The 13,519-nt window shown below is 37.8% G+C and overlaps 1 protein-coding gene across 2 annotated transcripts; it reads right to left on the minus strand.

Annotated features, from left to right (window-relative positions):
* Positions 1 to 1,289: 1,289 nt before the first annotated feature.
* si:dkey-18a10.3 (heat shock factor protein) lies at positions 1,290 to 13,297 on the minus strand. 2 transcript variants are annotated; one of them, XM_067434246.1, is made up of 12 exons: positions 13,048 to 13,297; positions 11,039 to 11,147; positions 9,300 to 9,430; positions 8,332 to 8,447; positions 6,769 to 6,844; positions 5,793 to 5,854; positions 5,560 to 5,683; positions 5,302 to 5,387; positions 5,058 to 5,156; positions 2,879 to 2,975; positions 2,706 to 2,796; positions 1,290 to 2,521 (listed from the first exon to the last, which is right to left on the minus strand). In XM_067434246.1, the coding sequence occupies exons 1-12, from the start codon at positions 13,138 to 13,140 to the stop codon at positions 2,355 to 2,357; spliced, it is 1,251 nt and encodes a 416-aa protein (XP_067290347.1). In that variant the 5' UTR covers positions 13,141 to 13,297; the 3' UTR covers positions 1,290 to 2,354. The 2 variants fall into 2 exon arrangements, with proteins under 2 accessions (XP_067290347.1, XP_067290348.1); XM_067434247.1 differs by having other exon boundaries at positions 5,587 to 5,683; positions 13,048 to 13,284.
* Between the last annotated feature and the right edge of the window lie 222 nt (positions 13,298 to 13,519).

Here is a 13,519-nt window from a genome sequence, read left to right on the forward strand (position 1 = left end):
CCGTCTGCAAGGTGTCAATGGTCGTCTTTTGTACGGCTGTTATCAGCAGTCTTCCCCATGATAGTGTCGCCTACAGAACTGGACTGAGAGATCATTTAAAGGCCTCTGCTGGTGTTTTTAGTTAATTAGCTGATAAGAGTGTGGCACCAGCTGTCTTCAATATTGAATCTTTTTAAAATATTCTAATTTTCTGAGATACTGAATTTGGGTTGTCAGTTATAATCCTCAAAATTAAAAGAAATAAACATTTGAAATATATCAGTCTTTGCGTAATGAATTAATATAATATACAAGTTTCACTTTTTGAATGGAATTAGTGAAATAAATCAACTTTTTGATGATATTCTAATTATATGACCAGCACATGTATATTGCTCAAACTGAATCATGAATTTAAAATTATCTGACTCGCACAGAAAATCATGTTTTCTGCTCTTATTTTCATTTTTTGTATGCCTGTGCCAGTTTGCTCGTTTCCCCATTCTGCGCTTGTGTTTCTAAATTTTGCAGTTGGAGTTTCATGTAAATCAGGGGCAGGTCTTTGCATCACCATTGGTCCACTAGTTCTAGATTGACAGCTCATCCCGTAGCCAATCGAAGAGGAGAGTTGACGTCACAAAGCGACTCATGCCGCTCAGTTCAGCCAGCCGCTGTTGACTTGAGCTACGAGTATAACGCGCTCTCTATCACTGTATCAGCGAGGAAATACATTATTTTCTTGTTTTCAATATAATTTTAGGAATCTATTCTTGTGTATGATAGACGTTTTAGGGGGGGTTCTCACAATTAAAGCAGTCAAATGAACGTGATCATGACTGGGTGCTTACTGACGCTTGCATTTGGCGGGAATTTGATCCCAAACCTCTTGGCCTGAACATCAGCACAATAAGCACATGGTTCTCATAATAAAGCAATGAGACATTAGAGGCTGTGCATGTGCTTGGAATGGAGCTCATCCAGAATTAATTTACTTTTATAATACTAATATATTATACCTTTCAGTCATTGTTGCCCGTCCTGTGACGAACTTCATTCTCAGTACAGTTGTCATTCTTGAATAGTCTTTTGAGGAATTATTTTTAAAATAGCATGATGCTGTAAATGCAAATGAAGGAATGTTTTCAAAGAAATGACTAATAGTACTACGGTCTCAGGGCGGGTTCACAAACTCACTTGTCTTTCCCTGTTCTGCTCTTAACAGATCATCTGATCTTTGTGTGCTGACGTGTGTGTGTGTGTGTTTCCTGTTCATGAGATGCCACCGCCTGTAAAAAGAACCGAATGCTAAATTTGTGCGTAAAAGAGAATTTTATTTTAATCTTCCTTTATTTTACAGTTAGCAGTTCACTTTCCCATAAAAACACACATACTGTTATTAAAATAAATAAGCAATACTTACATAAGGAATACATATATATTCTGGCCTTTATTTAGACATTAATATATAACAAATTATTTACATTACAATTCATATTGTAAACAAACTGCACTTCTGTACGCAAAAATATTACTTATTACTTTCTCTCTTATTGTTTGTGTACATATATTTATATGGTGCATCAATATAAAGTCATTTGCTTTTCTGAAGACAAGATTAGTTCTATGTGCCAAAAAAGGGATTATTAATGTTCATTTACTGATTCAGAAATTTGCAGGCTGATTAAGCAGCAAAATTAAACCTCTAATGCTTATTTTTGCAACCTTCCCACACAGATACTGACATCAGAGGTTACGTCAACAGAATATTTTCCACCATTTACTGAACTTTAAGCTTTAACTTTGAGCTGACTTAGTGCTTTCCGTCATGTTGCTTTGTTGCATTTCCCTACATGGGAAATTACACAAACTTGAGTAAACCAGATTTTATAGAAGTAAAACCACATTACAGTTGTGGTCAGAATTATTGGTAAATATATATATATATATATATAAGACGGATGTAAAAATAAATCTGCATTGTTTATCCTTTTGATCTGTCATTCAAAATGTTTTAATAAATACTAACCTTTCGTTGAATTAAACAATTTAAAGTGGGAGAAACTCTCAGTTGGAAATAAAAGATCTTCTCCAATGCATTTTGGCCACAATTATTGGCACCTCTAGAGTAATATCTCACAGTTCATATTTATGTGTTTTATCACATCAGGGTGTCTATGAGCATGAGATTGTCCAGCAATGACTTCCTGTCCCACAGGAGTATAAATATGAGGAAACAAAGGCCAAATTTTGCTCATATTTACCAAGAGTGCCAATAATTCTGACTAAAACTGTATATCAAAATGACATAGTGATGATTAAATAGAAGGACTGTAGACTTTTCTCTATATCACAAGCTCAAACGATGAACTAGAGCTTTAAAGGATGAAGGAGAGCTCTAGAGGAAGTGTAGTGTTACTGAAGGAGAGGCTGGATGCTTCCTGTGCCAGCTGAAGCAGGGATTGTAAAATATCCGAACTCTCTCCTCCATCACAGCGATCCTGCTCCGAGTCGCCATTTTGTTGCAGGCTTCTCTGCTGCATAACTGCACAAACACAACATATTGAACAGGAAAACAGTATAAGTTCTGATTTCATGTGGTTTTGTGCAGGTGTGTGTGTAGCACGGTGTGTGAGAGGAAAGCGTGGGAGTACACATTGTACCTGTGCTTCAATAGCAAAATAATTTAGATTATCCTAAACTCAAAACTGGCTCCTATTCGCGTGTACCTGTGTCGGCTTCATTCGGGCTTCTCTGTTTCTTCTTGGTTTCTGTGACAGAGTCTTTAACAGCAGAGACGTGGCAGCCAGGAATAAGGATCTTAAACAGGAAACCAAACACATCAGATATATATGCATGTTGGCTATAGCAATGATAACCTGTGTGATGTTTTAAGCCAGACCTTGCTGAAATCCTCCAGATCTGGTGAAGGTGAAGAGCAGGAGCGGATCTCTGCTAAACTGGAGTCGATGAGCGCCAGAGGATCAGACACATCAATTCTGCCCTCAAGAGAAGACGGGAGTGAAATATTTAGAGCTAAGCATTTAATCAATATAAAATCAACATTATGTGGCTTAATGCGAAATCACAACTGATGTGATTGTTTCAAATAAATATATACGCTGCTTTTATAAACCTGATGCCAACAGAAGACAAGCTTTAACTCTGTGGTTTAACATTTGAAAATAAAAAAGGTTACAAATTAAAATTCTGTCATTAATTCCTCATGTCGGTCCAAACCCGTCAGACCTTCGATCATCTTCAGAAACAGATGAAGATATTTCTGATGAACTCAGAGCTCTCTGACCCCTCCATTGACAGTAACGCCCACTTTCAAGCTCCAGACAGGAAGTAAAGACATCGTTAAAATAGTCATGTGACTCCAGTGGTTCAGCCTTAATGTCATGAAGAGATGAAAATACTTTAGTGCGCAAAACACACACAAATAACCACTTTATTCATCAATCTCTTCTCGTCTGTGTCAGTCTCTTACGCTGTTGGCGTAGTAAACACATTAAGTAAGAACGCTGGCTCACCATTGGCTGATGCCGATCATGTGACACATGCGTGTGATGCTGAAGCAGTAGCTGACCAATAATGAGTCGGCGTTCTGATGTAGAACCCGGAAGCTCTGGGCTGGCTTTACTACGCCAGCAGCGTAAGAGACTGACACAGACGAGAAGAGATTGATGAATTAAGTCGTTATTTTTGTGTGTTTTTGCGCACTAAAGTATTCTCATCTCTTCATCACACTAAGGTTGAACCACTGGAGTCACATGACTATTGTAACAATGTCTTTACTTCCTGTCTGGAGCTTGAAAGTGGGGGTTGCTGTCTATGGAGGGGTCAGAGAGCTCAGAGTCCATCAGAAATATCTTCATCTGTGTCTGAAGATGAACGAAGGTCTGACGGGTTTGGACCGACATGAGGAATTAATGACAGAATTTTCATTTTTGGTTAAACTAACCCTTTAAAAACAAGTTTATACCGATTTCATCAGGCTCTGAAAGTTATTCAAAAATAACACGAAGAATGGCCTTCTCAGATGCCATAGTTGCAACTCCTGCGTCATCAGAACAGCCTTTTATCGGGGCTGAACCAAGCCCTATGTCAAAGTGCCCAACTTTACAGCACTGGGACAAATTATGGTTTTGGTCTATACGGCTAATTTTGCCTTTCATGACGACTGCGAGGGGGGTGAAATTTTTTTATAACTCATTTGTTTACATTATGTAAAGCCTTAAAGCTCCACTGTGTGATATTTTCCCTCATCTAGCGGTGTAAAGGTTTATGACCATCCAGTGAATATTAGTTTCTGTTCCTCTCAATTCTGATTTAGTTTTAACTCCTACGGTGGCTGATTTAGTCCAAGATTAACATGGCAATCCCCCCTTCACATTCGACACGGTGCCATCGAGTGTTAAAACGCGAAAGGCGAAGCTTGAATTTACGGGTATGTCCCTCTTTGGCTAATGTACTTTCAAGATGGAGGGGCAAAATGGCGACCAGCATTCGAACCCCTCACCCGTATGTATTTTCAATGGCATATTATAAACTTACGAGAATACTTTAGTACTTGAAAGAAGTAAATATACATTAATGAGCACATATATTTTTGAAAGAACTAAGTGTTTTTAGCTAAGACTAAACTAAAAAAGTTACACAGTGTAGCTTTAAAGTTCAAGGGCGTGGCCACTTTGAGTCACAGGTGGATAGCCATTTATCCGCTGTCGGTTGGTCATCGTGTCACCTAAGCCCCGCCCACATCCCGCCTATTTGCCCATTTTCTGTTATCCGGGAGTGATGTCTCTTCTTCACGCTTCAGAACGGCTCTTCAGAATCCTATGGGTGACGTCACGGACACGTCCATTTTTTTAAATTATTTTTTTACAGTCTATGGGCTGAACGGCTGTAGAAATGTATTTATTAAGTATATTTTTTGTTTTATTTATTTATATTTTTATATATATATATATATATATATATATATATATATATATATAATTTTTTTTGTTTTCGTAATTTGATATACAATTACTATTAGATGTTTTCCCCAAATGATCAAATAAATGCTATTGAACCTTTCTGAGGGTATTTCCTCAGACTCTGGGTCTTCCAGCAGAGACAGCGCCAGCTCCACAGAGGGCAGATTTACAGGAAGGCTTTCCGTCACAGGCTCTCTGAAAGCACAAATGAAACCGGAAAAGAAACTGAATCTCTGAAAAGTACTTTCAGTTCCTTTTCATTTATTACACATTAAAGATGAATGTTTAAAAACGTCATAAGATTATAGTTCTCCAAACCATGACTTGACTGCTGTCTTACGTGCTCAGCTCAGGTGTTTGATCCAGCAGGTGTGTGATGTCTGAGATCATCATCCCACTCGAGTACACATCAGGGGACACATCCAGCTGCCCAGAAACCCAAAGTTCTGTCACTTACTTTCAATGTGACTAAAATCGAGCTACTTTTATAACTAAACGGCATCGTGTTTGATAAAGTGACGTCATTCAGATGACAAACATGGAATAATTTACCGCACTTAGATCAAACATGAAGCTTTGGTAACACCATTATTCTAACGTGTTTCCTGGAGATTTTAGCAGGTACCTCTTGCAGTGAAGGGATCTCTTGGAGAGAGGAAGTGCTCAGGGAACGGGCATATTTCGGTGCAGACTGAAATTCACTAGAAGTGTCGATCATGGGGCTGTTTGGGTGGAAAAGGGAAGTATGATGTGAGAAGAGATTAAAAAAAATGCAAACAACAACATTTCTCACTGACTAAGACTATTTTGTGTGCTTTAAATAAAACTTACAGTCTCCTTTTGCAACCTTTGATTCCATTTGACTGGACGCTGTTGATGATTAACTTTATAATCTGAAAAGAAGTGACATATAGGATCAGTTGTGTATAGTGACTATATATATATCATCAATCAGACATGACATTATGATATTCTGTTGGCCCCTTTTTGCTGACCCTTCGAGGCATGGACTCCACTAAACCTCTAAAGGTGTGTTGTGGTATCTGGCACTAAGATGTTAGCAGCAGATCCTTTAAGTCCTGTAAGTTGCGAGGTGGGGCCTCACACTGCCTCCGCCGGCTCGCCTTCTTCCCATAGTGCATCCTGGGGCCATGTGTTCCCCAGGTAAGCCACACACACACACACCTGGCCATCCACGTGATGTAAAAGAACACGTGATTCCTCAGACCAGGCCACCTTCTTCCATTGCTCCGTGGTCCAGTTCTGATGCTCACGTGCCACTGTTGGTGCTTTCGGCGGGGTCAGAGGTCACCCTGACTGGTCCCATACGCAACAAACTGAGCTGCTCTGTGTATTCTGACAGCTTTCTATCAGAGCCAGCATTAACTTCTGGAGCAGTTTGAGCTCCAGTAGCTCGTCTGTTTGATCGGACCCCACGGGCCAGCCTTCGCTCCCCACGTGCATCAATGAGCCTTGGCCGCCCATGACCCTGTGGCCGGTTCTCCACTGGTCCTTCCTTGGAGCACTTTTGATAGATACTGACCACTGCAGACCGGGAACAGCCCACAAGAGCTGCAGTTTTGGAGATGCTCTGACCCAGTCGTCTAGCCGTCACAATCTGGCCAAACTCGCTCAAATCCTTACGCTTGCCCATTTCTCCTGCTTCACACACATCAACTCTGAGGACGAAATGTTCACTTGCTGCCTAATATATCCCACCGACTAACTGGAGCCGTGATGAAGAGATCATCAGTGTTATTCACTTCACTGGTCATAATGTTATGCCTTATCTGTCTTTTTCACATACCTTGCGTATGATTTTGTGCTGCTGCTGATAGTTCTGTCTCAACGAGTCCAGTTCTCTCCACAAACTCTCGTTTTCCCTTCAGGAAAGGATAAACGGTCTCTTTTTAGTCAAGTAGAGCAAGGATGCAAAAAGTAACAGTAAAGGCATTTATAATGTTACAAAAGATTTCTATTACAAATAAAAGCTGTTTAAGAAGAAATGTTTGAGCACCAAAGACAGCATTTTATTGAAATAAATTACATATTAAAGTATATTAAAATAGAAACAGATACTTTAAATCATGGGCGTCGGAACCATTGTGTGTGTGTGTGTGTGTGTGTGTGTGTGTAGGGGACAAGACCCACCCACTTTTTAAGACCAATGATATTGGACCCACTCACTTTAATCGTCTCTAATTCAGCACACGTCTGCTTACATTGACTACCCCTTAACCGAGAAACTTATTAAGAAACTTAAACACATGTTAAACGCTTTATTTCCCCTTTTTGAATATTTTCTCTTTTTTATTGAAAATAAATACCTTTCCGATCTGATTTGTGATAGGGAAAGGAGTAGAGCGAGTGCGGCTAAAGGCGGATTCGAACCTCTGATCGATTTGCGTCAAAAGTTGATGTCATGCGTCTCCTACCCCTAGACTATAGACGCGGTAAATAACTCAGTGATTTCTGTGATTTTGTCTGGCCCAATCAATCGTTTAGTAAACGGCACTTTTTCTATCTGGGCACGGAGCATAATAAACATCCAACTTGTTCATTGTCTGTGAAACTGTTGATTTCTATGGCAGTTAAATGAATATTAGCCTTTTTATTAGACTGTTGGTACTGACTGGTTTGAGGTCTTTTTTGGTATAGGCAAGGGATTTGGCCTCAAACGCACCATAATGCAGGAAATCACATCTACTAAATAATTTTTTTTCTGGGGGAGAACCTCTAGACCCCCGCAAAACAATTGCCCCACCTATAATATTTTTCACCAGCCGCTACTGACCCACCCACTTTTTATTTGCTTCCGGCGCCCGTGCTTTAAATTATAATATTATTGTTTTTACTGTATTTTTCATGACCATTATGAATCAGCGTATTGATTCATGATTCGGATTACGTGTCAAATTGGCAAACTGCTGAAATCAAGTGACATTGGCGATCCGAATCATGAATCGATTCACTGACTCATATCGGTTCGAAGCTTTATTTTAAAATCGGCCATCACTATATAAGTCGTTATTTAATTTTTTATTTTGCGCACTAACTCTATTCTGGCCTCTTCATCAATGATTGTAGAGCCGCTGTAGTGAGATGGGCTTTGTAACGACGTCTTTAGTGCCTTTATGGGTCTTGAGAGAGGAAATGACATTGGTGTCAATGAAGGCCTTTCTGAGCCATCGGATTTCAACACTAATATCTTCATCTGTGTGTGAAGATGAACGGAGGTGTTACGGCTGTCCAACTTCATTAGGGTGAGGAATTGATGAGAGAATTTTCTTTTTTGGGTGAACTAACCCTGTAAGTGTGCAAACGAGGTTAACACCGATGAATAGTGTACGTGTGTTGGAGGAATTCTCACCTGCACAAGGCCATGAGTTTGAGGTCTGAGGAGTCTTGCCAGCCTCTGACATGACTAACCTGAACGAGAACCTGAGAGATCTGCCCTCCATCTTCAACTCCACGGCTCACGGAAACCTGTAAGATCACAACACACACGTATATGTCCGCATGAGAGAGTGTGTGAGTGAGTGACAGAGCCGGACAAATACAGTACTTAAGTACAATTTTGAGGGATCTGTACTTTACTCGAGTATCATTTTTGGGGAGTACTCATGACTTTACTCAAGTACATTTGAGAGGCAAATATTGTACTCGTTACTCCTCTACATTTATTTCCATAACCGTAAGTACCCGTTACTACTACTAAAAAGGAAAAAAGAAACTTCTCGGAAACTCTCGATTTGTTGTTTCCCTCTCAAATCAGCAATCAGCTTCAGCTTTCCACCAAAGTCAACTCCATGGTCAGATTTAGATAAGAGACGAAACAATGGATGAAGACGCAGCAGGTCAATCCGGGAACGTGCCGACCCGTGATGTTCTTGAGTATGGGTGTGTTTAACTCAGTCAGGTTCAAATGTGATCCATTAAAACTCTAGCAGAGGTTTGTCAGAGCGTTGCCATTGTGCTATTGCCTTGTGGGCAAGTGAGAAATGTTAAATAAAGTAACATGGTAAAAAGATGAAAATGACTTGATTTTACTTTCAATTCCTTTTACATTCTCCAAGACATTAATTTTTCATAACTCCCTGTAGGACGTTTCTGTACATAAATGTAAGCACTGTGGCAATACTTATACAATACTTTAAAAAACAAGTACTTCAGTACTTTTACTTAAGTAGACACCTGACTCTATTACCTTTACTTGTACTTGAGTAGAATTTAGCAAGGGGTATCTGTACTTGTACTCAAGTAATGAAGCTGTGTACTCTGTCCGCCTGTGGTGAATGCATTGCAGTTTGAGTGTGTGATAAAGTTAATCCGCTTCACCTTCCTGCGGATGAGGCCCATCAGATGAGGCTGAGCTCTCCGGAAATGCTCGTGCTGAAACTCCACGCGGTTCACCTGCCCGTCAGCTTTAGGCAGGCCAGCGTCCACATGCACCACCTTGTGGAAGCCATCTGTAAGTGGAGGTCAGACACAATCAATCAATCAATTTATTTATATTGTGCTTTTGTGATACCACCCTTATGTGATACCACAATTTAATGTTTATTTGATATGCATTTAAGTGGAGCAATGTAGTGTTTAATATAATTGCAATTTGCATCTTGTAGTTCAATATTAATGTTAGGGGGGAACCAAAGAAAGCGGAACCAAAGTGCGGGTATCGGTGCATCGCGGTACCTAGGTGACGGACGCCACCCCCGTCTTTCATACAGTACATGTGTATGAAGATGGCGGTTCGTTCTTTCACTCTCTGATCTTACCATTCTGTTTTCCAGGTTGGTATTCTGTTAACATATGACAATAACTGTGTCCCCCTGAAGTGTATGTTGTGTATTGAAACTGTGATGAGTTGGTTATGAAATTTTCGATGTATAAAGCCGAGTTAAAGAGCCGTGTTTATAATCGCGGGAAAACGGTTCGGTAACAATGCCGCGAGCGGCTGTGTAACATGAGTATTGTGCTGAATGAGTGACACTGGTGGTCTCACTTCCTGTTAACGTTATTTTGTGTTTTTAAGGTATCCTGACAGGTTATAAACTATAGTAAATGTTAAGAGAAAAGGGGTATGTTGTTTAAAATATAAAGGAGAATTTATTATGAAAGTGTTATAAGTTGAACAGTTTTCCCTAAGTGTATAATTCATGTTGTGACTCTAAAGTCATGAAAATATTCATTTAATGCCAAAGAGGGTTTATGATTTACATTACTAAATTAGTATTACAGTGCATTTTGTGAATTAACAAGTAAACAGATATGTGTATAGACATGTATATATATAAATATATAGCTTAAAGTATGATTTATCCTTGTGACATTACTGCACTTTAAAGAAAGTGATGCTTATTTTTGCTAAGACATGATTACTTTGTGAATGTGAGTGTGAAATATGTCACATTGTTATGTGGAGAGTAAAGAGAAAACTATATTGACAAGTTTAAATTGAAATTAACGGATAGACTCTGACATTGAAACATGTTTACACTAAGGGAATGTTATTGTTTTATACCATGATTTGATACATTTGTAATAAAAGATACAGAGATTTGTGTATGAAGATGGCGGTTCGTTCTTTCACTCTCTGATCATACCATTCTGTTTTCCAGGCAGTCAACCAAGGGAGTTGAGAGTAGTGAACCCCAACCAAAATCATTTGTTACAGCAGTTACACTATTTTGAAACTCGTAACACTTTTATAATGCCGATTGTCTCAAAGCAGCTTCACAGTGTTAAACAGGACAATACTGCAGCAGAATTAGATTTGGCTGTACAGTCGTTCTGGAGAAAACAGTGATGTTATCAGCTTATTTTAATTTATCATAAAGCGACAATGTTGGCAGATCAGTATTATAGTTTATAGAATTAAATAAATCCTAATTAATTAATGTTATTTGTATATTAAGTTGAATAACTTAGATCATAATGTTAGTGTCGCCAAGCCAAAGGCGATCAAAGGAACCGAAACCATCAGGGCATGACGGAGAAAAATATTCACAAAACCCAGTCAGTACGTCATGCTATAGATATAGTCTCACCACTATCTTCTCATCATTAATACCCACACATGTTAAGCTGGCGCACGAAGCTGGTCATGTTGCTGTGTTTGAAGTAAAGGGGCAGGACTTCTCTGCTAAACCGCTGCTCATCCTGGACAAGAAAATGGCAGCCATCCTAACAGACAGGAAACAGGCGGATGTGGTTTAACTTACAGCACTTTATATATGTCAGACTAGTTCTAAAGAAGAGCCCATTCTGGCCTGGCAGGAAACACTGTTTTGTACTTGAAGGGCTCTTGCATATCAACATATCAAATCGATTTGCTTTTATCTCTTAACCTTAAAAGGGATAGTTCACCTAAAAATAAAAATGTGATGTTTGACATGCATTATACGAGCAACGGTTGAGATAAAAATCTTCATTTGTGTTCTCCTGAAGAAACAAACACACCTACATCTCGGACGCCCTGGGGGTCAGCGGATAAACATCACAGGCTCATTTATGGCTGAACTATCCCTTTAAATATTTTACACAGTTCATGTTTTCTTCCATAACATAACTCAAAATCTAACTAGAATTTGTTACAAATGTCAGCTTGAAGATTTTTTTTTTTTTGATTAATTACCCGGGCTTTTGAAACTTTTAGACACTTTGAAACTTTATAAACACCCAATTAATACACTAAAAATATTAATATTATCTAACACTAGTTTCTATTGCATAACTTTATAAAGGTAATAATGTACTGTTAAATGTATAATTTTTTATTTCAATCTTATTCGAGTGTGTGAAATAAGTGATTAAATGTTAAATTAACAATAAAATAATAGAATACAAATGAGTATTTTAATCGAATTAATAGATTAGTACAAATATTTTAATTTATTTATTTTAATACATTTTTTACGTTGTATTTTATGTTAAACATTTAATCACTTATGTATTTATTTTAATAAAATGTATTTATGTACCTTTATATATATATATATATATATATATATATATATATATATATATAATTAGTTTCTAATGTTATGTATGTGTGTGTATATATAAAATGGTTTTAACTTTTGCATGTTAATTTAAGCAAATTTACGAATTTTAATATTACTATTATTCATATTTTACAGTTTTACTTGAGATTAATTATTTATTTATTTGTCTAATCTATTTTATTTTATTTTTAAGCAAATTTAAAAAATAATAAATTAACCATATAATACATTTACTTGTTATTTTTTATATGTATATAAGGAGTCATTATATAAATCAGTTGTTAACCATGTTAATTTAATAACTTTTTTTAATCTTATTCATTTATTTATGTTTTTTCTCTAGACTTCTCCACGGACCCCAGTTTGAAAACAATACTTTAATATCTGCAATATTGGTATATATTAACACATCATTGAGGTATATAATAATGTATATAAAATATATTAATTATCGATATATATAAAATCTTTACCGCCAGGGTGAGTAGTCTTAATAAAAACTAATTCAAGGCAAATAAATTCATATTTACATACATATACAAATAAATATGAATCAAAAAAGCGGATATCCATGAAGTCATTCAATTGCAATAATATTAATCTCTTTGTAACTTTCAGTTCACTACTTTCCATTATGCAAAATCAACAACATGTATTAAATAACTTTGTTTTTTTTTGTTTTTTACTTTTTTTTGTATGGCTGTCTCTGACAAAATGTTCTGTTCTAATTCATTCTGTCACATGATGCCTCGGTTCAGAGCGCGCTGTTCCAATCACGTTCTAATAATATAACGAGCAGCGATTGGTCGGACAGTGGACCAATAGCGAGCGGCCTCCAGCGGCATCAGCTCAGAACACGTGGATCTGTTTTGTAAAGCAGGTCAGGCAGTATTACTAATATATGTCTCCTGATTACATCATAATAAACCTGTTCTGGGCAGATAAACAGAGCTAATGTTAAACGAGTGACATTCTGAAGAAATTACATTATACTCTGAAGAGTTAATATTGCTTGCACTCTGATAAACACAAGACACGCAATACCTAAAATAAAGATCCACTTATAATATAGTACTCACTTGGCTCCAGCAGATGAGCTCGTCCGTCGACTGAGCCTCCACTAGTGCCCAGAGTTTGCTGACGAAAGCTGGGACGCTGGTACTGTGTTTCATCGCTTCTGTTAAAGCCACAGATGAAGAAACTGTCTGGTCTAGGTAAGGATTAATGAGACACTGCTCTCGATTAGCCGACAGTGAGGAGGTAAATAAAGCCCAGGCTGACCTACACGTGAGTTTTCCTGCTGAGACACGCCCCCTTTCCCTCTATCCGCCAATCAGGAACACGGCTCCCTATAACATACATAAGTCTTGTGCAAGTACTCGTATTTATTTTCCCTGTCTGTCATTCACTTACAAATACATTTACTTTTGCTATATACAATTTCTGACAGAGCTCAAACAAAGTCATTTCCAAAGGCTCAAATACCTATAATTTGGATAATGAATCTTTAAATAAGACTTTGTTTTGATGATTATAAACAACAGCTAAATC

This window comes from Pseudorasbora parva, chromosome 23 (assembly GCF_024679245.1).
Source record: "Pseudorasbora parva isolate DD20220531a chromosome 23, ASM2467924v1, whole genome shotgun sequence".
NCBI classification, from domain to species: Eukaryota; Metazoa; Chordata; class Actinopteri; order Cypriniformes; family Gobionidae; genus Pseudorasbora; species Pseudorasbora parva.

What these genes read in the sequence shown, in the direction of transcription:
- si:dkey-18a10.3 (XM_067434246.1), bottom strand. Translation starts at nt 13,140, where the DNA reads ATGAAACACAGTACCAGCGTCCCAGCTTTCGTCAGCAAACTCTGGGCA. An exon ending in AGCACAAAATCATACGCAAG is followed by an intron (nt 5,855 to 6,768) that starts GTATGTGAAAAA and finishes ACTTCTTTTCAG; the next exon opens with ATTATAAAGTTAATCATCAA. An exon ending in AAAGGTTGCAAAAGGAGACT is followed by an intron (nt 5,684 to 5,792) that starts GTAAGTTTTATT and finishes CCACCCAAACAG; the next exon opens with CCCCATGATCGACACTTCTA.